We start from the raw sequence: 22,652 nt of genomic DNA on the forward strand, positions 1-22,652 counted from the left end.
GCCACGAGGCACGAGCTAATTTTACACTCCTATCAATGTGAATGTTAACATGTCAATGTGAATATTCACATTGTCAACGGGCCGGACCGGGTCCGCCCTGGGCCGCTGGCCAATTTTATACTCTTATCAATGTGAATGTTAACATGTCAATGCGAATATTCATATTGTCAATAGGTCGGGCCGGGCCTGCCCGGGCTACCTACGGGCCGTGGGCAGGTTTTGGGTAGCCACGAGGCATGGGCTAATTTAACACTCCTATCAATGTCAATGTTAACATGTCAATGTGAATATTCACATTGTCAACGGGCCGGGCCGGACCCGCCCGGGGCCGTGGGCGAGCTTTTGGTCGCCCATGGGCCATGGGCCAATTTTATACTTTTATCAATATGAATGTTAATATGTCAATGTGAATATTCACATTGTCAACGGGTCGAACCGGGCCCGCCTCGGGCCGCCCATAGGCCGCGGGCGGGTTTCGCGTCGCCACGGGACGCGGACCAATTTTACACTCCTATTAATGTGAATGTTAACATGTCAATGTGAATATTCACATTGTCAATGGGCCGGGCCCGTCCGGGCCCGACTCGAATTTTTTCGGACACCCACAAGGATTGACATGGGCCGGGCCCCTACACATTGACGATATGAACATTCACATTGACGGTGTGAACATTCACATTAAGAGTATTTTGGTAATTATGTCACCCATAGGAGTTATTGAAACATAAAAAAATAATGTGAACTAAATGGAAGATAAGTAGATGAAAATGGTATTTTGATTTTCTTATCTCAAATAGGACCTAATGGAATAGTCAAAAAGAGTATAGATTGGATAGAATAAAACTCTTAAAAAATGAATTTATAAAAAAAAACTCCCTGAATATTATACAATTTAAAATTCAAAAGAGACTCATATAATTATGGTAAAGTTATATTTAAAAAAAAAAACACTAAAATACACAATTTATTTATAAAAAATAAATTGACACCTTTTTACTTTATACACTAAAATACACACTCTCAAGTTCTTTCCCCCAAAATGCAAGGTAGTGTTCTTTCTTTACTCTTTCAGAAGAATTTAATGCGATTATGGTAGCGTGGACTCCAGAAGAAACCAAATTTACTGGATTAGTAGTAACAAGAACTAGTGTGATTTGTTCTAATCAAACCCTCCACAAAGCACTGCCAAAACCACAATTCGGACCCCTTTCTCTTCTTCGAATGCTTCCATCATTGCACCCGCACCCTCCGTTCTATAATCAAAGGTCTTTCTTTTCTCTCTCTCTCTCTCTCTCTCTCTAACCCATATGACGTTTTCTCTGTCTTGTTCTACATTTTTGCATTTTTGATTTTTAGGGTTGATATTGTTCTGGGTTTTTTGATTTACCTGTCACTCATTTGCTGATTCTTAAATTTGTTTGACTACTCGGCTAGGTTGTAGTGTCTCTGAGTGTATTGTTGTTGTTTTTATATAGCAACTTGCTTGTAATTATCTTCATGTCTAACTTTCTATTATGGGTTTATTTTAATTAGTTAACTGTGTTTTTTTGTTTCTTGGGTTTGATTAACAGGTCTTATTAGAAAATCTTGCAATGGAATTTGACATATAGTCAATTGGGTTTCTCAATCTCCTAAAAATAGCAAAAGTAGCTTAATTTCGAGATTTTAGTTTTTCCAAAATGGCAACGTGTTTGTCACCCTATTTCACACCTGATACTCGAAGCCCAACCGGGGTCCTAACTGTTCTTGTGGGGAGGGTTTCAATGGAAAATCACTATGGAAGAGTAAGCTCCCTGAACGTGTTTGATGAAAAGACTGGGATTTTGGGTGCTAGCCAAAAGAGTGCTTCATATTCTCCTCGGTTTAAATGCTCGGCCAACTCTCACAATGTCAACCAATATCATAATAAGGACCCATTTCTGAATTTACATCCCGAAATTTCAATGCTTAGAGGTGACGGGAACAACACGGTGACTAATCCAAGAAAGGATGGTCCTAGTGGAAGTGTCACTGAAAGCTTGAGAGATTCATCAAGTTTGAGTAACTACAATGATGCCAAGATCAAAGTTATTGGTGTTGGAGGTGGTGGGTCAAATGCAGTTAATCGAATGATAGAGAGTGCAATGAAGGGTGTGGAGTTTTGGATTGTTAACACAGATGTTCAAGCCATGAGAATGTCGCCTGTGTTTCCTGAGCACCGGTTACAAATAGGTCAAGAGCTTACCAGAGGACTTGGTGCTGGTGGGAACCCAGATATTGGCATGAATGCTGCCAAGGAAAGCAAAGAGTCGATAGAAGAGGCAGTTTATGGTTCAGACATGGTCTTTGTGACTGTAAGTTTCAGATACTATTACCAATGTAATTTTCCAGATTAATCTGTTGTTTGTTGTCATATTAGTTTTCTATTCAAGAACGTGTCAATAGAAAGAGAAAAAAATAAAAATTCATCCATTCATCATATGATGGTTTTAGGTCTTTTTTGTTTTCCAAAATCCTTTTAAGAAAAGCACTGATGGTTTGAGGAAGAGAGGTATTGAAAAGTGTAAAAGAACTATAACTAAGAAATTTTGTGTAAAGTTATGCCCTATAGCCAAATTACCTGAGAAATTTTGGTTAAAAATTATGGTCATCAAGTATGTGACCTTCTCGGGTACCCAGTCAAAAGGCAACCAACATTGAATATTAAACTTTCATATCCAAAATTTATGCGATGCATTATGAGGCATAGGTTTCATTTAGATAGATCGTCATACGTACATAAGGTATTTTCTTTAAATTTTGACGGGATAGATAGCTTGTCTTCGAGTCCATGTTTTTTATTTTCATATAGTGGTCCATAATCGCAAACCAATTTTCTTTGTTTGCAGTTTTCCGAGTCATGTGATTCTGTATTTTAGTTCACTATGAATGGAGAACAAGTGGGTACTGTAGTTACTATGAAATTTGATGAATACAGATCCTTATGTTTTCTGTCTTCATTATAATATCTGGATTTTAGTATGTGTCCCACTGTGTATCAAAAAAGGCTAATACCGTAGTGATTTACATTGTGGAAGACATTTTCCAAAAAATGGTACGGTTTCTTTGGTGGGACAAAATGTATAGAGAGGAATGTTGGTGGGACAAAATGTAATAAAAGAGACCGTAATTCTCCTAGATTTGTGATTTTACAGGATTAAGTTGAAGAATAATGTACTATGTTTCTTTGGATGTCTAATTTTTTTTTTTTTTTGGATAAATAGGATGTCTAATTCTTTACAAAAAGTTGCTCTCATATTTAGAAGTGCCTCAATAAATTTTGATCGTATGATCCATAAAAGTACACCCCCTTTTGTACCACATTGTACATCACGTGGTGTACCACATTCTTGTTCCCATTCCTCATTCTAGGTAACTTTGGTCCCATCTATTGTATCTTTATACATCCCTTGTTAGATAGTTACATGGATTCATTTAAATTTGTGACGTACCCATGTCGGACACTTGACATGGGTACTTCACAGTCATGGCATGGACTATCTACTAAGTAGGGATAAACTAGTGCATGGTTTATAAACATGTAAAACTCCACGTGTCTTGTATGTTAGAACCCATTTTGGTGCATGTCATGCGCTACATGCCCAAAATAGTTTACTGTAATCTTGTATAAATATGTTGTACACAAGCTTGCAAATAGATAATGAACATTCTGGGTCCACTCTAAAATATCTACAATTCTATTTCCTAAATAGTGGACAACCTGATTATTTTGGATTGGGGTCCGGAGGGATTTACATAACTAGTATCATGCGTGTCAGTTACTCAGTCTTTTATTGTTTCCATAGCTTTTGTTTCTCTCTCTTACATAGAAACTTTAAATAATGATGCGCAGGCTGGAATGGGTGGCGGAACTGGCACTGGTGGGGCACCTGTAATTGCAGGAATTACAAAGTCAATGGGTATCTTAACTGTTGGTATTGTCACAACCCCTTTCTCTTTTGAGGGGCGGAGGAGGGCTGTTCAAGCCCAAGAAGGAATTGCAGCTTTGAGGGACAATGTTGACACACTGATTGTCATTCCAAATGACAAGTTATTGACTGCAGTTTCCCCTTCTACCCCTGTAACTGAAGCATTTAACCTGGCTGATGATATTCTTCGACAAGGTGTTCGCGGTATCTCTGATATAATCACGGTATGGAGTGCCAAAAAATACTTGTGTGTGCTGACTTGATGGGTTGGTGGGTGAAATTAAAGAAACATCAAAATTATGCAGTGATTTATAGATCTTCATTTCCCTTGCGGACTGTTTGGTAGGTGAAAGAATGGAATGGTAGGAGGGTTGAAAATACTTTTCCTTATCTGTTAGGAAGGAGAAATGGAAGAGGAGGAAAGTTCAGGGGAAGGGCTTTCCTTTCAGGCCCACCATATTCCTTCCAAAAAAGGAGAGGAAAGGAGGGAAAGAGCCTCTTTGTTTTTATATTTTTTTCCTTTAAAAAAATGTCTTCCCTCAATATGTCAGGCTATAATGGTAAAGCCATACAATACATTTTTCATCCTTCTTCTCTTTTCCTTCTTACTCAACCAAACACACAAAGGGATGTGCAGCCTCCGTTGTAAGGATGCCTTTTCCTTCCCTCCTCACTTTCCTTTCTTTCTATTTTTCATCCTTTGTAACAAACAGAACACTGAGGATTTGTCCTGATAGGCTTTGGATTGCATGAGGCATAGTTATGTCAACAAACTTCTTTCTTACCCTCTTGTGAGCCAAAATTATGTTAATTGTTTCGTTCTTACTTCATTGATAACAATGAGGAAGGTTGCTGACTCATTCTTTGACGCAATCCACATATTTGGCGATATATACCTTCAGTAAATGCAAAGAACATCCTTGTTTGACCAAATGATTCATTATTTATTTTGATAATAATCACTGATTTGCTTAAAGTGGGGAAGAGAGAATTATCATTTAAAGCTACTTTATTATATTAATATGAATGGCTTAGAACATATATCCTTAGATGTTAAAGTTAGAGCAAGCCATGGATACCTGTATGAGCGTAACTATATCTGCCTGCGTAATTCTGTGTAGTATGCCAAACTCGTTTTTTTTTGCTTTGTTTTCTTTGGGTAATTGATTTTCCATTTTGTGGTACAATGTGCAACCTTAAGGGGTTGTCTCTCTTTTTCACTAATTCATGATCGCATGCTGCATTTGCAGATTCCAGGGCTAGTGAATGTGGATTTTGCTGATGTGCGAGCTATTATGGCAAATGCTGGTTCTTCATTAATGGGAATAGGAACTGCAACTGGTAAATTTGAGAAGCTACTTGATTAATGATCTTTAGACACGTTAAAGGCTTCACTTGTGTTCTTGGGAATCCTTTTCATGGAGGCCAAAAAAAAAAAAAAAATTTCTTGTCTGTTTTACCAGAAAAAATAAAGTGTGATCAATTTTTTATTGTGTTCTTCAGTGACTAGATTTTAATTATGATTGTTTTTTAAAAAAAATGTTTTTCTTAGGTTTTAAATTTTAATATTATGATGTCCTATAAGAAATTGAATATGTTGAAGGTAGCACAGAAAACTTATCTGAATTAAGTAATGTAAGTAACCTTAATTAAGCCAAGAAAAGAAAATGTATGGATACACATATTTTTGTATTTTTTTTCTTCTGCATTTTGCTTTTGGCTTTGTTTAGTCTGAAATAGGATGAGTGGCCAAACTTCTGTAAGTTATCTTGTGGTATTTGTTCTTGTGTAGGAAAGTCCAGAGCAAGAGATGCTGCATTAAATGCTGTTCAATCACCTTTATTAGATATTGGCATAGAGAGGGCCACTGGAATTGTCTGGAACATAACTGGTGGTAGTGATTTAACTTTGTTTGAGGTCTCTCTCTCTCTCTCATCATATGCATGGGTTTGATCTGTGTAGTTAATATTTACGGATCCCTGTTTACAACCTTATATTTTCTTTGGGCATCTTCTGAATATAACCATTTGTGGTTAAAATTATGATCTAATTGAGAGCGAACTTCTACAACTTCCGAGACGTAAATATATGTATACATGCACATATATGTTTGTATACATGTATTGCAGCCTATGTAAATTCCTACACCATTTTTTTTTTTATTTAGTAAATAATAACTACATTAATTAGCATCAAGGGGATGCCACCCATGTACATCAAAAGAACCTATGAGAGAGCCCTCAGTTTTATATATTTAAATGACCCAAAGGTCCCACAAAAAGGAATATTACTTACAAATCTAAGGTATTGGTCCCAGGTTAGGCCCCACATCTGCCACTTAAAGTACCTTGAGGATTTTCTCAATGTTCACCAATTTTACATGAACAGAACAGAGACAAATTCTTATGTTTAACCTTGTCATGCTATGTTTGCTTATGTTGAACCTTGTCATGCTATGTTCTTTATCCACATGCATGTCTCTTTATCTATCTTCCCGATCACACCTTGATTCATACTTTGAACCTTAAAGGTTTGTATTATTGGCGAAGAAAGGCTGTTGCAAGGAATATATTGGCCAGTGAATCCACTATTCCTCACCATTAACAGCTGTAGTGATGTCCAATTTGCGTAGGTTGGATCTTAAACACTCTTATCAGCTTGGCATTCACTTAGGTGGAATCCTTAATCTTATGAAGAAATGCCATACTAAAGTATGGTAATGCTACATGGTGAACTGGTTATGATCATGCTATTTCATAAGCTAATAAGCATCAAATCAACACTCCAAGGTGGGTGTGCATGTCCATGTGTCTGACATGGCATGTGGCCTGTCAAAATTTTTAACTACTATTTTTTTTGAAGGCACGTTGGGGACACTTTATCAAACTTATTTGGAGTAAGTCAAATATATAGGAATAAAGAGGGGAAAGGTAGAAAAAACAAAAAATACACCTACATATACATCGATGCCTCTCACATTTATGTATCCTAAATTTATATTCATATACATGGTAAATAATTTGTTTTTATTTTTATTTTTACTTTGCCATGTTCCCACCGTGTCTGTGTCCTAGTTTGTTGAAAAACGCTGTGTCCATGTCTTTGTTCATAACTGCGTCCTTGCTTATTAGTTTATAAGTTATTCTGCTCGTGGTGTCCCTTCTCACACTTGATTTTCATATGGGAGTTTTACAGGTAAATGCAGCAGCAGAGGTTATCTATGACCTTGTGGATCCTACTGCCAACTTAATATTTGGAGCAGTGATAGATCCAGCTCTCAGTGGTCAGGTAAGTTACTATTTTCTAGGCATGGTCACATACAAATGCCCTAGCCACCTGTAATAACATATTGGAGAACTGTTTTATCATGCATTTTTGATGTAATAATCGTAGGGAAGTAATAGTTTGTGGCTCACCATTTAATTGTTCAATCAAGGATGTCCGTAGAACAAGAATGATTATGAATTCATAATTGTCAAAAAATGTTACACTTCATTATACTATCAATCCAAACTTCAAAAAGGTCATTAGCTAGAGCCTAGTTGGTTTGTATGTCCAGCTTTGAGTTTTCACAAGTTAGGCATTTCAACTGAGAAACGGCTTAGCGTGCCATTTACTTCGGGCGTGGATGTTCTTTTTGAATAAAATTTGTCACTTTGCATTGGGTTTTGCTTTCAGGTCAGTATTACTCTAATTGCTACAGGATTCAAACGTCAAGAAGAAAATGAAGGGAGACCCCTACAGGTATTAATTAATCCACCTTTGGGTTTTCTTATTCAACAAGTTCACGGACACAAAACCAATCACCTAAAACAATCTTGTCTGTACATATCAGATAGTGGGATCCGTCATAAAAAATACAGTTTCACTCATACTGTTCCACTTGTATTTTGTGTGATTGGTTCTGTGGTTGATTACGTGTCCGTTGACATACCTACTCTGAAAAGAAGTATATTTTAAGTTTTCCAACTTCTGTGAAAATGCAGGCAAGTCAGCTAGTACAGGGAGATGTCATTCTTGGAATGAATCGACGACCTTCCTCATTCAATGAAGGTGGCGCAGTTGAGATCCCAGAGTTCCTGAGGAAGAAAGGCCGCTCTCGCTATCCAAGAGCTTAAACTACTCTCATGCTTACCCTCGTGTAATTACCTATTCCAACCTGTCCCCTCGATTTTGTGTTTTTATGGAACTGGGTCATTCTTCTGTAGCTACAAGATTTTGGTTATGCCATCAAATGCTTTTAGCTCTTAGAGAACAAAAGCTTGTTGATGTCTTTTTGTACCTTGATTGCTGAAGGCAAAAACATGGAACTGTTATATCTGTAACTGTCTCAATAACTAAAGGGTAGGGTTCTAAGAGATTGGTTATATAACTTCTTTTAGCAGATCTGATAAACACATATTTGTACCTATATTGCTTTGTTGCAGAGTGTATTCTTAGAAATATCCTTGAACTTTTGAATCGAAAAAAAGAAGAAGAAAGAAATATCCTTGAACTCCTTCCATCTCATGTTTTATTTTTTTGGCTGGTTTCCATTGATGATTAAAGACATTCATGGAAATCAGATTTTCTACTTGACTTTCTTCTTCTTCTTCATATATATATATATATATATTTATAAGCTTAGGTGATGAAGTCTCTTTGTGTTGATATCAGTAGAAAGGCAAATCCATGTTATTAGGAAGGGCTATGCAGAGCCGGCCCTTAGGAGTGCTGACAAAGGCGGTTGCCTTGGCCCTTAGGAGTGAACATCATAGTTGTGTTACTAAGGTTTGTGTTAGAATTACTTAACATTATGTTAGCAAAAATTTGATTTGCATCAAATCGGCAGGAAAAAGTTGATAGAGAAATTTTCACAAATAGAAATTCAATTAGGCAATATGATTGGTGTCCTATGCTTTGATAATTTCAAGGACTTCTTTAGAGGTTGCAATGTGAAGAAACAAGTGCAAATAAACTTGGTTACAAAGAATTAAATTGTAAGTTCAAACTTGGTTACAAAGATTGGTTACAAAGATTGAATTATAAACGGATTACTCCTAAGTACAAGAACTACTCTTAATTAAGTTATGTTATTTCTAAATAAAGAACTCTGATGAGTTGTAAATTTAGTTGACAGTCCTCCATCCTTTGAATTCCCAGCTTTTATATGGTCTCTAATGGCTAGGTTGTGTTGCCATGTGTCCTTTTGCTAGGCTCCTATAACTGCCCATGAACTATAATTGTTGCAATTGCCTTTGCACTTTCTATTCTCCTGTAACTGCCATGTGCCACACCCTCATTCCTTTTTTTTAGGCCACTAACTCCGCTTCCTTCATTCTTGGTCCTCCACTGCACGTGTTCATGCCTCTGTCAACAGAGGGTTCCAAGTTTTGGTGCCAACAATGCCCCCTCTCATTCAAGGCAAAACTTGGTTTTGCCTTGAATGAATACTCTTTGACATTGAAACTAATTAAGACTTAAAACTGGGCCCTCAATATTAATCTGACCCAATTGACAAATAAAACAAGGGCGTCTGACCCAAAGGTCCAAGCCCAACATATCATAACCCATTTACACCCAAAACAAATTTAATACTTCATTAAGTCCTCAAATTAACAATAAGACGAAAATACCCACAATATATCATCCAATTTACACGCACGCAACCATCTCCCACGTCCCCATCATCTCAGTCCGATCATTACACTATCACGTCTCCGCCGCTCGAAATCGACTCCTCAGTCCTCCATCTCTCTTCCGTTCAACTCCATCCCCTCTGAAACCCTAACCCTAACCAGAAAACGTAACCGTTCATCTTCATCACCCACAATCATTTCAGTCTGATCAGTACCCTGTTACATCTCCGCCGCTCGAAATCGCATTCTCAATCCTCCATCTCTCCTCCGTTCGACTCCATTCCCTCTGAAACCCTACCCTAACCACAAAACCAAACCGTTCATCTTCAACACAACACCAAGCCGTTCATATTCTCCAATCGGCGACTCTCAACAACACAAAGAACCATCACCACTCTGAAGAGGTTTCATAGTTCCTAACTTCCGATTCACAAAAATGGGGAAAAAAAGTAACATCTCTCTTCACCTATTCATTATTTTTCATTCACATTTGTACATCATTCTTTCATATTTCGTATATACACATTTTACATACTTCCAAATGTATAAACCCTCTTTTATATATAGTCCCCTGTTTTTCAACATTCTAAACACTGTTTTTACACAAAAATCCCTGTTTTTACACATTCAACACCTTATTCTTATTCTTGTTGTTCAACATTGGTTACTCTTATTCTTATTTTTGAATTTTTAATCTTCTTGTTGTTATTGTTGCTTTTTACAAAATACAATGGGCTGTTCCTATTGTTCATACTGTTTCCTTATAAAAACTGCAACATCATAATGTTTCATTTCATCACTATACAAGTAACATATCTAAATTTATTCAAACTGCAAATGAAACTGCAAAATTACATAGTTTAACCACTACTCAAAACAAATAGCTAACTTATTATAAAGTGCAAATCAAACTGTCAAATTATACAGTTTCGTAACTGTTACTAACAAAATACATATAACTTCATATTAAACTGCATATAAAACAAAATTATACAGTTTTGTCACTATATTACTCATACCCTGCTGTCACTTTCATTTTTTCAGAAATAGTTGTTGGAAGATATTGGAAGAAACAAACCCGTATGCCCACAAATCCAATCAGGGATTTAACCATCTCCCCTTTGGAAAGTCCATCTCCTGTATCCACTAAAATGCCACCACCATCTCCCCATCCACAAAAAACCAAACCACCACACCCAAAAACAACCAAACCCAACATACCCCACCAAAAAACCCACAAAACAACCACACCACCTACAAGAAAAAGCTCAAGAACTACACCACAGACCCCACCCACCCAACAAACACCAACCACACCTCCAACCACAACAAAAACAAACAAAAGAAAGCCAACAAAAAACCAAGAAGCTCCTCCAACCAAAAAAAGAAAGCTCCAAGAAAGCCAATCAACTCCCAAAACAAAAACCAAGGCATCAAAAGAAAAAAAAGCAACAGTCCCTGCAAAGAGAGTCCAACAATTTAATTATCGTTCCAACATCGGAACGGTAATCAAACTGTTGAAGGGGGTCAAATTCACAAAAGCCCAACAGACAGAGCTGCAAAAACCCCTTTTTGGCCCCTTATAAATGCTCTCTTCTCAACACAACTGAAGGCCTCTTGGTGCAGATGCTACAATTCCATTCTAGCAGAAATGACAACACTCTACAACAAAAGAAAAAGATCATTTGTACTTGGCAAAAAGGAAATGAAACTCAGAAGTAGTGATGTCAAGCTCATTTTTGGTATCGACTGTGGAGAAGACAGCATCACCACCAAATCCTATGCAAGACCAAAGGATTTTGAGCTTCCATTTTACAAACGAAGATGCAAATCAGTCAAGAGATTGGGTGGCAAGTCTTTGACCAAAATGTTTCAACAAACAAAAAAAGGAAAATCAACCAATAATCGTCAAGATCTTGCAAGGGTAATCACCCTTTACTTGTGCTTGAAACTTCTCATGCCCACAACAGGCCATACACTCAGTTGGAGTTTCCTCAACTATGTTGACAATCTCAACAACATCAAGAAGTACAATTGGGTTGAGGCAATAAAAGACACACTGATGAATTCAATGGCAAATGCAAACAACAACCCAAGGCATGTCACTAGATGCGTCATGTTACTCTTGGTAAACACATTACTCAACTACTTCCCACAAAAATATCAGACATCCACCTAATTCTAACTATCTAACATATTTCAACTTTTTTTTTTTTACAGTACTGGTACTGTGAGCACAGTAAACTCCTCCGACCATCCAACAAAGAAGGCTTCCCAAGGTTTATGAAATGGAACCTTGGCAAAATGTACTCCAAGTGGAAACACATCAGCCTTGCTCACTTTGACAAGGTATTCAAACTCTTCTATACTATCATAGCACAAATCTATTTAACACTCCTTTCAATATTCTTTGTAGTACAAATCATATTATGAAACTGTGAAAATTTTCAGTTTCAAAGCACACACTTCCTTAACATCACTCATGTTATGAAACTGTAACATTTTTCAGTTTCAAAAAACATATTTTGACACTTAACCCACATTACTCACAGTACAACTCATCTTATGAAACTGACCAAATTTACAGTATTACTGATATATGCCACATTGTTCCAATGCAGGTTAACCAAAGTGCTTTAACCCCAACTGAACAAGAAATACAGTTATTGCATATCAATCAAAGCACATCAACAGACTCTTCAGCAAAGAAACAAGACCACAAAAAGGACAATAAGCAAAAAAAGAAAACAAAAGCAACAAAAAAAAGAACACTTCTAGACAGTGATGAGGATGACTTTCTCGAAGAAGAACATCATTCAGAATCAGAATCACAATCAGAACAAGAAGAACAACAAAAAAAAAAAAAAGAAAAGAAAGCAAAAACCACAAGAAGAACCAGAAAGTGATGAACAAGAAGAAAAGAGTGATGATGAAAAAAATCAAGTGACTGATGAAGAAAAAACTGATGAAGAAGAAACTGAAGAAGAAGAAGAAACTGAAACTGAAGAAGAAACTGAAGAAGAAGAAGAAGAAGAACAACAACAACAACAACAAGAACAAGAAGAACAACAAACAAACCAACAAGAAGAAGTCAATGAACAAGAACTGACAAACCAACAAGAAGAACTGCAAGAGAAATCTGACATATTTCATGCACAAGGTAAACTATTGTCTAATACTAAAGCATACTGCAAAATTTCATTAAACTAACCAAAATACAATCCAACATTTTTATAGGTCATGACCAACCACAAACACCAACCAAAGAGGACGACAAGGACAAGATCATATCAGCCATGAGAGCACAAATGCAAGAAATGGAACAAAAATTCATGGCTGAATTGCGTAAAAAAGAAGATCAATTGAAGGAAATGTCCACCAAAAAAACTGGAAGTCCCCAACAAAGATCCATGGTCAAGAGAATCAAACAAAAATCAAGAAAACAAGCACATGACCCAGATTTTGAATACCAACCAATGACCAAACCCAAAGAAGATGCAAGAAACAAGACACAAACTGCTGCTGATGTACCCAAACCAACACAGGGTACCGATGAAGAAAAAGAGAAGAAGAATGACAACAAAAAAGAGGGTGCTCATGAAGCAAAACAACAGCAGAAAGAAAAGATGCAAGAACATATTGGCCAAGAGAAAGCAGTTGCTGCTGAAACAAACCCAAAAGAGCAAGCCAATCAAAAGAAGACAAAACTTCAAGTATTGGAAAGTGATGATGATTTCCAGGAAGAATCAATCCCAAACAAGCCACTCGCCATTTCATGCCGCAAAACAAACAAGGTTTGGCATACCCTATCCAAAAAAGACCAAGACCAAATTCAACTCATCAACAACACACAATCAAATGCTTGTGTCTGGTCTGGCAGCGAAGATGAAAACTGCGTATACTTTTCAGATATATGCAGATTGACCAACAGGGAACCCTTATATGGGAATGTAGGTCTCTAAATGCACAATTTTACAGTTTCTGTACATATTCAATAACCTATTCCACAAACCTAACACATTCTCATATATAACATGTTTCAGGTCATTGATGCCTTCTCAGAAAAGCAAATGGCACTCCAACCAACCATTGAAGAATTTGAGAAAAACGATCTAGTCTTTGCAAGCACTCCATATGCAGGAAGATCTTATGTTTTCTCAACACTCATCAATGTAAGCAAAACTTAACATACCTTACAACTACAAAATTTTCTACTTTCTCAACATGTATTACTACATAGTTTTATAACATATTTCAAACATATATATAACTTACAGACTCCACTACAAAACCAAGATCAAGCACTGAGAGAAAAACTGATGGACAGCCATTTTCCAGAAGCAATGAAAAACAGATATATCCATTTCCCAATCAACCACGACAACCATTGGACAATTGTGGTCTTTGACAATGCTGATGGAATATGGAGACACTATGTCTCTTTGAGACCAGGAAAAGATTGCCACAACAAGCACTTTGAAATTGCAAAGCAAATTGTAAGTTAAAATAAAATTTCATACTTAGTTCCATTCCTTTACAAACATCTCAACTCATCACTATAACTAACAAAAACACCCACTAACTATTTTGTAGCAACAACATCAACTGAGATGGAATAAAGCATTACTCAGCAAACAGGGAAACATGTTATCATCTCAAGAGTGCGAGACAGAAATTGCATCAATTGAGGAATGCCCACAACAAACCCCACACTCGTAAGATACAAAATCCATAAACTAATCTTCCAATATGCTAAATTTTGCAGTTTCACCTAACTAATTAACTTCATCTCAAACACTGCAGGAATGATTGTGCAATCGCCGTCTGCAATGTTATCAACCAATATCTCAACTGGCAACCTGTGCAGAAAAAACTTCGTCCAACTGAGTGGGTCAAATTTTGAGCACAAATCATCAATCAATTCCTTAATGATGAGAACCGATCCTGGAAACTCGAGCACTACCAAATGTTGACAAAACATACCAAACCATAGAAACAATGAACAAACTTCTTGACAATACAAATATTCAAGGGAACATATCTTTGTACCTTTTTTTTTTTTTTTCTTTTTTAACATATGACAAGTACTTTATATACTTTTCGGAATGATCTTTTTCTGGTTATTATGGTTATGGTGAAAATGATTGATGTTGTTGTTGCTCTTCTTCTTGTTATTATTATTGTGGTTCTTCTTCTGATTGTTTGTCTACTTGTTTGTGGTTGCATATATTTTCATACAGTAAAGGTTGTTTCTAATAATTCTTCAAACTGCAAAATTTTGCAGTTTCATCAGCTTGTTTCTAATAATTTTTAAAACTGCAAAATTATGCGGTTTCATCAGGTTGTTTCTAATAATTCTTAAAACTGCAAAATTATACAGTTTTCTCGCTAAGAAATATGAACTGCATTTCCATATTATACTATTTCAATAAGAAATTTTCAACAATCTTCTCTGCATTCCATAAAATAAAAAACAAAACCAGACTGTTACAAAACAACTTCAATAAGTAAAGAACACATCAACAAACAAAAAACAATTCAACCAACTTTATTCATTACTTCCATAATACCAAGTATCACATTTTTTATTATCATAATTCCTCAAATTCAAATACAAATCCAAAAGAATAGATTGTCGCCTCAAATAGCAGCCTTGCACGTCTTCTTATTGTGATTCCCATATTTCAAGCACCTCCCACACTTGATTTGCTTCACATTCTCACCCCTAGAAGGTATCCTCTTCTTCTTGTTCCGCCCGGGCTGCTTCTTCGTTATAGGAGGTTTGATAACCGAACTACTGGCACCATCAAAGTCAAATCTCTCACTTGAAGGCACTGGATAAACAGATTCCTTGTATGACTCTCTAAAACAGTCTACATGAAAAAAAGGATCAATGAAACCATACACATCTCTACCACTACTACGCAAAGCATGCACAACATGACAACAAGGAAAACCATTCAATTGCCATTCATGGCAAGAACAAGTCTGTCTACCAATATCAACATAAAAAGAAATAGAAGAATGAACCTCAAGCACAGTATCACTAGCAACAATCACATCCCAAGACTTAGCTAGCTCCAAAGAGTCCACCAACTTCTTTTCCATAACTGGACACAATTTCGTAGTCCATCTTCTAGATTCAGCTCTTCTATCCGACAATTGAGTCATGATTTGAACCCTAATCATATCAACCATACAAGTAATAGGCAACTCACGGGCCCCACCAATCCAATTATTGTAAGACTCGGCAGCATTAGATGACATCTCACCATATCGTTTCCCTCTAAAAAATGCATTGGCCCACTTTTCATTTTGCAAACCATCCAACATACTATCAACTTTACCATTCCCAGTAATACGCCTCAATTTCTCCATATAATGTTGGAAAGAAGCAACCGTTGGCGCATAAGCACATTTAACTAATATTTTCATCAAACACAGCTTATAGTTAGTACGAAGTCCTACCAATTTGTCAATCAAATTTCTCTTCAAATGATTCAAGCAATAAGCATGATGTGCATTGGGGAAAACCACCGAAAGAGCGTCTAGCAATCCATGTTGACGGTCCGACACAAAAGTCAATCTCCGGCCTGAACCAACAGCCTTCAACAACTGACTTAAGAACCACATCCAATTATCTTGATTTTCAGCGTCAACAATCGCAAAAGCCAAAGGAAACAAACCTGCAAACAAAACCACATGAAACTGCAAAAATTAGCAGAGTCACAATACAATAACACACTGACAAACTAAACCAATACTAACTGCAAATAAATACATACCTTGATTACCATCCTTTGATGTTGCTGCAAGCAAATGCCCCTTGTAACGCCCCTTCAAAAATGTACCATCAACAAACAACAACGGACGACAAAATTGAAAGCCATACAAACATCCATGAAATGCCACAAACAACCTCCGAAAACACCCACTACTTTCATCCACATCTAATTCAAACACACTTCCCGGATTCGTTCTCAAAGCCGTCTCAAGGTACCAGCGAAGCTGGTCAAAAGAAGTTGCAAAATCACCAAACAACCCACCTCTTGCCTTATCAACTCCTAACCATGCAACCCGATAAGAAACATCTATACCATATTGCTTCTTCAACTTTTTTTTAACTTCAATAGGACGAGTCAACGGATTATCACTAATATCATTTTGCACAATATCAGACACAAGTCTAGAACCAACCATTTTGCTACAAGATCTACGAGTAACAACCCCACAAGTATGCACATTATCCAACTTCATTATAAAAAAAATACCAGAATCCATCAACACCCTTCCATGCACAAACCATTTACAACCCGTAGACGACTTCATCATACATTCAGCGGTTACTCTTGTTGCATCGTTCTTCAAATAATTCACTGCAAAACCACACTCAACTGCATACTTAGCCAATGCAATGCGGAACCCCGGCACTCCACCTTCAAATTCTTGACCAACACTATGTATAATCCCCTTCCAACTAGCAGACAACAAAACTCTCTCTGGTTCTGGATAAAAACTACGCAACAAACCACCAACATCATCACAATCATTCACAAAAGAACTCTCACAAGTTACAGAATCAATCCTACAAGAATTACCATCATCAACCTCCATAACTCTCTTATCTCCCACAATAACATCAACAACATGACAACCACTGCCACCTACCATTGACAGCATATTCCCCAAATCATTATCACATTCAACAATACAATTAGAATATCCAGGAATAGAGAAAAACAAGCAAAAGTTACCAACACTCAACTCCTTGAACTTCGCACATATTTTCTCAACAACTTCATCATAACTACATCCCTCACTAATCTTAATAGCAGCACAACAATTACTGCATTTGTACATTAACATGAAACACCGCTCCATACTACAAAATCACAAACCAACAAACAATTGTTCACAGATTCCAAACTGCAAAATTATACAGTTACAACATATCAATACCAACAGTGCACAATTTACAATTCCAAATTGCAAAATTATACACTTACAACATATCAGTATCAAAACACCAGAATTCACAATTCCAAAATACAACTTCAAAACACATTACACTATACGACAAACAAAATCAACAAAATCAAAATCAAACAAACAAAATTCGCCAAACACAAACCACATATCACGCAAATTTGCTTATCTATATATACATACTTATATATCGACAAATACAAACCACATACACACACAGACATATATATATATATACATATATATGTATATCTATGTATCGACAGATACATACATACACATACATATATCTATCACCAGAGAGAGAGAAAAAGAGAGAGAGAGAGAGAGAGAGACAACGTACGCAGATATCGCCTGTACACAGAGATTCAAATCGCACAACCAGATCCACCTCACAGTACAATGAGATTGACCACACAGCACAATGAGATCGCCACAACGAAGAGAAATCGAGATCGCGCAGACGAAGATTTGATTTCCTTTTTTTAAACGGAGCAAAAATTTGATTTTTCACGTATATATAGATCTCAAAACAAAGGGTAATACAGTCATTTAAAAATACGAAAATAAAAAACGGGACCTCTGGGTATAAAACTTAAAAAACTGTGGACCTATTCATCTATTAAAAATAAATTGGGATTAGAAGGGAAATAGATCCCCTACATAGGACTACATGGTAATTTGCCCATAAAACAACTGGGTCTGTATATGAGCCCAAAAATTGATATAACCCAATATAGGGATGCCCCGAGCAATATAAACTTAGAAATTTGAATTTGCCTCTTCATCTCTTGCACCTTCTTCTGTCGACACAACTCTTGAGCCTTCTCCATCACACCCTAGGCCAACAATTCACTCCACTACAATTGAACCTGGCCAAAACGCAGTTGCCACTACAGTCTCTGGCCAAGGGAGCTAGTAACTCCTCCTGCTAACCTTTTTCAAGAGGTAACCCTCAAAAACCCTCCATATTATTTCTAGTCATGCCTTCACTTCACATGTTTTTAAATAATCTAGAATTTTGATAGATTGGAGTTGCATCTCATACTCCTTCAACCACTAAGATGGGTGTGCAGACCACTCTATTTCCCAGTTCTCAAGGAGACAAATCATCAACCACTCCTTCAACAAGGCTTACCACTGCAAGTACACTCCTTGAGGAGGCAACTCCTTTACCTCTTATCCTATAATGATGAATTTCTACTTCAATTTTATCATTCTTGATTTTGTCCATGTTAGGTTGGTACAACCTCTGCTCTTCCTTCTCAACCTACCATTGAAGCCTTACTATTGGAAGCTTCCCACCTTCAACAATCCATCGCAAACCTAAGCTTTGAAGATAGGTTGAGCCAGCTATCTCAAGGGGAACAAAAGGCAGTGTATCATTTTCTCCACCTACTTAACTAACCTTTTGATGTACTAGCCCTTTCCAGGGCTTCAGAGCTTACCCAATGCTTTGCATCCATGCAAACACTGGTCTCGATATTGTTTGATCTAGATCAAGCCCAAGTCTTTCAAGACTTCTTGGGTGTCCTTCCTCACAACATCTTAGCCATCCACACACATCATGCTGAGTCAGAGGCCAACAAAGCCCAAATCAACCAACTAAAGTAAGTGGCTGCTTTCCTGATGCCTTCAAGACCTTCCAAGACATCATTACTCAAGACCAACTCCTCTCAGCAAAGGAAGCTCAATTGGAGGCTCAGTTGGCACAAGTTAGAGCCAAAAGTGCCCTCCTCAAAGAAGAACAATCCAAAATCAAGCACAACATGCAAGACTTGCTGGCCCAAACAGAAAATGGCCCTGCCAGCATCAAATCTGCTCAAGCTAAACTCCAACAAAGCAAGTCTAAACACAAAATTGTCTTACAAGGTTGGAACGACTTTATTTTGTACTTTCAGAAAGACTGAAGTCTTTGTACACCTTTTATAACTTTGGCTTGTACATTCTTAACACTTTTTCTGTATGAGAGGATACATGAGTTTGATTATCTTTATTTCACACTTTCCCACATGGTAGGGTAGTATTTCTTCAAATACTTTCCATTGATTATTTTTCTACGTGGCTCCCCTTCTAAGGATGCAAGATGATATGCTCTTTCTTTAAGAACCTTGAATACCTTGAAGGGTCTTTCCCAACTAGGAGACCACTTCCCATACTCTGGACTTTTTGTTCCAAGAGGCAAAATAGTTTTCCAAACTAATTCTCCTTCAGAGAACAATTTATACTTTACTTTCTTATTATAACTTCTTTCTACCCACTTCTTCTGTGCAGCTAAATGATTGAAAGCATAAATCCTTTTTTTGTAACTCAATTGTCATGGCTTCATTGTATTCATCCATTGGGATGTTCAACTGTTAAGCCAGTTGATTAGATCTTACAATTGCTTCTAATGGAAGAACAATATCATGCTCATACACCAACTCATGTGGAGTTGTTCCTACGCTGTTTCTCCTCGAATTTCTATAAGTCTATAATGCCTCAGACAAAAGATTGTGCCAATCTCTAGGATTATCCTCAATCATTCTCTCCAAAGTATTTTTTACAATTTTGTTTGTTGCCTTAGCTTGCCCATTTGCTTAAGCATAGTAAGGAGAAGAATTTAGGATCTAGATGCCATGCTCCATGGCAAGCTCCCTTATCTCACTCCCATTAAACATGGTTCCTTGATCGACAGTAATGGACCGAGGTAGACCAAACCTATGGATCACATTCTTTTTAAGGGACTCAATAACCTGAGTTTGTGTGGCAATTTTTAATGGGATTGTTTCTATCCATTTGGTGAAGTAATTAGTTGCCACCAACAAATATGAATGTTCTTTTGATGAAGGTGGAAATAATTGTCCTATCAAATCCATTTTCCAACCTCTGAAAGGCCATGGCTTTACTATTGAGTTCAATCTTATGGTGGGACCCTTTGGACACTACCATGTTTTGGCAACTTTGGCATCATTTTGCATATGCATTACAGTCCTTTATATATATATATATAGATGGCCAACAATACCCATACCTATTGATCAACCATCTCATCTTATCCTCAACTTGATGTGCTTCACAAATGCCTTCATATGCTTCTGCCATTGCTTTCATTTGATCTTCTTGGCCTATGCACAATAAGGTTAGCCCATCATATGCTTTCCTAAACAAATCATCACCCATGATGACATAGTTTAAGGCTTGATATTTTACCTGCCTGTCACATGCCTTACTAGGGTTAGATAGGTACTTAATTAGAGGAAACCTCTAATCACCTTCAGACACCTCAAGTGTCATTATTGGCAAGAAATCTCTATGCCTATCCCTAAAAGCTAAGAAGTTCCTCCTTTGGATTCGTATGATTCTCTCTTGGGCTCCTTTAGGAATTCTCAACCCTAATGTCGCTTGAGCCATCTCATTGGCTTCTTTATTTTCTATTCTGTACATGTGTGTGAAAGACACCTGGCCAAAGAAGCTTGTTAGCCACTTTGCCTCAGTCAAATACTCTTCCAAAGCTTTGTTGACACATTGAATTCTCCTTCCATTTGCTTGATGACTAGTTGGGAGTCACCAAAAACTTGTAACCTTCGAATTTTAAATTCTACAGCCAATTCAAGTCTAATTATCAAAGCCTCATACTCGGCTTGGTTACAAGACTGCACATGTTGCTTATCCAACTGATAAACAAACTGGTGCATTTGCTGATTAGGAGCAATCAAAACAATACCTGCTCCAACCCCTTCATCTGTTCTAGACCCATCAAACATTAGCCTCCAGGGCTCAATGTCTACCATGTGAACCTCAAATGGATCTGGTTCGATAGGCAAACATGGATGTTTTGCCAGAAAATCTGCTAAAGCCTGCCCCTTTACTGCTTCCTGTGGCACATACTTGAAACAATATTCAATTAATGCCAAGATCCATTTGCCCTGTCTGCCTCTTAACACAGGCCTAGACAACATGTAGTTTATCACATCAGTTTGTGCCACAACAAACACTTCTGAAGGCAACATATGATGCTTGAGCTTTATGGCAGCAAAATGTAGAGCCAAGCATAACTTCTCCACAACCGTATATCTAGTTTTAGCATCATTCAACCTCCTACTCTAGTAGTAGATGGCTTGTTCATGGCCCATCTCATTTTCTTAGGGCAGCAAACACCTAATCAACAGGTCATATGTTGAAATATAAAGCTTCAAAGGCTTCCCAGAGACAGGTGACATGAGCACTAGAGGACTGGATAAGTAACTCTTGATCAGATCAAAAGCTTTTTGATGACATTCCTCCCACTTGAACTCACTGTTTGACTTTATTTTTACCAAGGGAGAAAACACCAAAGTTTTCCTAGCTAAATTGGCTATAAACCTTCTTAAAAAATTGATTTTGCCTAGGAAACTTTGCAATTCTTTCTTGTTGCTTGGGGGTTTAGCTTCTAATATAGCCTTGGCTTTGTTGGCATCTACCTCTATTCCTTTGTGATGCACCAAAAAGCCTAAGAACTTACCAGTAATTATCCCAAAGGCACACTTCAAAGGGTTCACCCTTCACTAGTGACTCTCTATCTTTTAAAATGTCTGCCTTAAATGATTTAGATGTTCTTCAAATGTGTCAGATTTGACAGACACATCATCAATGTATACTTCTAAGAAGTTTCCTATCAAGTCATGAAATATAAAATTCATTGCTCTTTGATAAGTGGCTCCAGCATTTTTGAAGCCAAAAGGCATCATTACCCACTCAAATGTGCCTAAAGCTCCTAGGCACTGACGGCAGTCTTATGAATGTCATCTGGATTAATGAAAATTTGATTATATCCAGCATGCCCATCCATGAGTGATAGGACCTTGCTCTTGGCTGCCGAATCAACTAGTAAATCAACCATTGGCATATGATACTCATCTTTTGGGGTTGCTAGATTTAAGTTCCTAAAATCTATACAAACTCTCAATTTCCCATTTTTCTTTATGACAGGTACAATATTCGATAGCCATTCTACATACCTAGCTGTTCTGATTAAACCTGCCTTCAATAACCTCTTAATTTCTTCTTTGACTAGCAAAGTGACTTCATTAGTCATTCTTCTTAGAGGGTGTTTATGTGGAGTGAAGTTATCTTTTATTGG

The 22,652-nt window shown here is 37.2% G+C and overlaps 2 protein-coding genes across 2 annotated transcripts; one reads left to right on the plus strand and one right to left on the minus strand.

Annotated features, from left to right (window-relative positions):
- The first annotated feature begins 920 nt into the window (after positions 1–920).
- Positions 921–8,442, plus strand: FTSZ2-1 (Tubulin/FtsZ family protein). Its single transcript, XM_028271262.2, has 8 exons — positions 921–1,265; positions 1,572–2,333; positions 3,872–4,171; positions 5,198–5,288; positions 5,740–5,864; positions 7,143–7,235; positions 7,626–7,691; positions 7,934–8,442. Exons 2-8 carry the CDS (start codon positions 1,680–1,682, stop codon positions 8,063–8,065), a joined length of 1,461 nt encoding a protein of 486 aa, XP_028127063.2. The 5' UTR covers positions 921–1,265; positions 1,572–1,679; the 3' UTR covers positions 8,066–8,442.
- Positions 8,443–15,205: 6,763 nt separating this feature from the next.
- LOC114321170 (uncharacterized) lies at positions 15,206–17,702 on the minus strand. The gene is made up of 3 exons (XM_082917953.1): positions 16,351–17,702; positions 15,596–16,251; positions 15,206–15,553 (listed from the first exon to the last, which is right to left on the minus strand). Exons 1-3 carry the CDS (start codon positions 17,444–17,446, stop codon positions 15,206–15,208), a joined length of 2,100 nt encoding a protein of 699 aa, XP_082774079.1. The 5' UTR covers positions 17,447–17,702.
- Between the last annotated feature and the right edge of the window lie 4,950 nt (positions 17,703–22,652).

Source organism: Camellia sinensis, chromosome 3 (genome assembly GCF_055761805.1).
Source record: "Camellia sinensis isolate YWXY chromosome 3, ASM5576180v1, whole genome shotgun sequence".
NCBI lineage: Eukaryota > Viridiplantae > Streptophyta > Magnoliopsida > Ericales > Theaceae > Camellia > Camellia sinensis.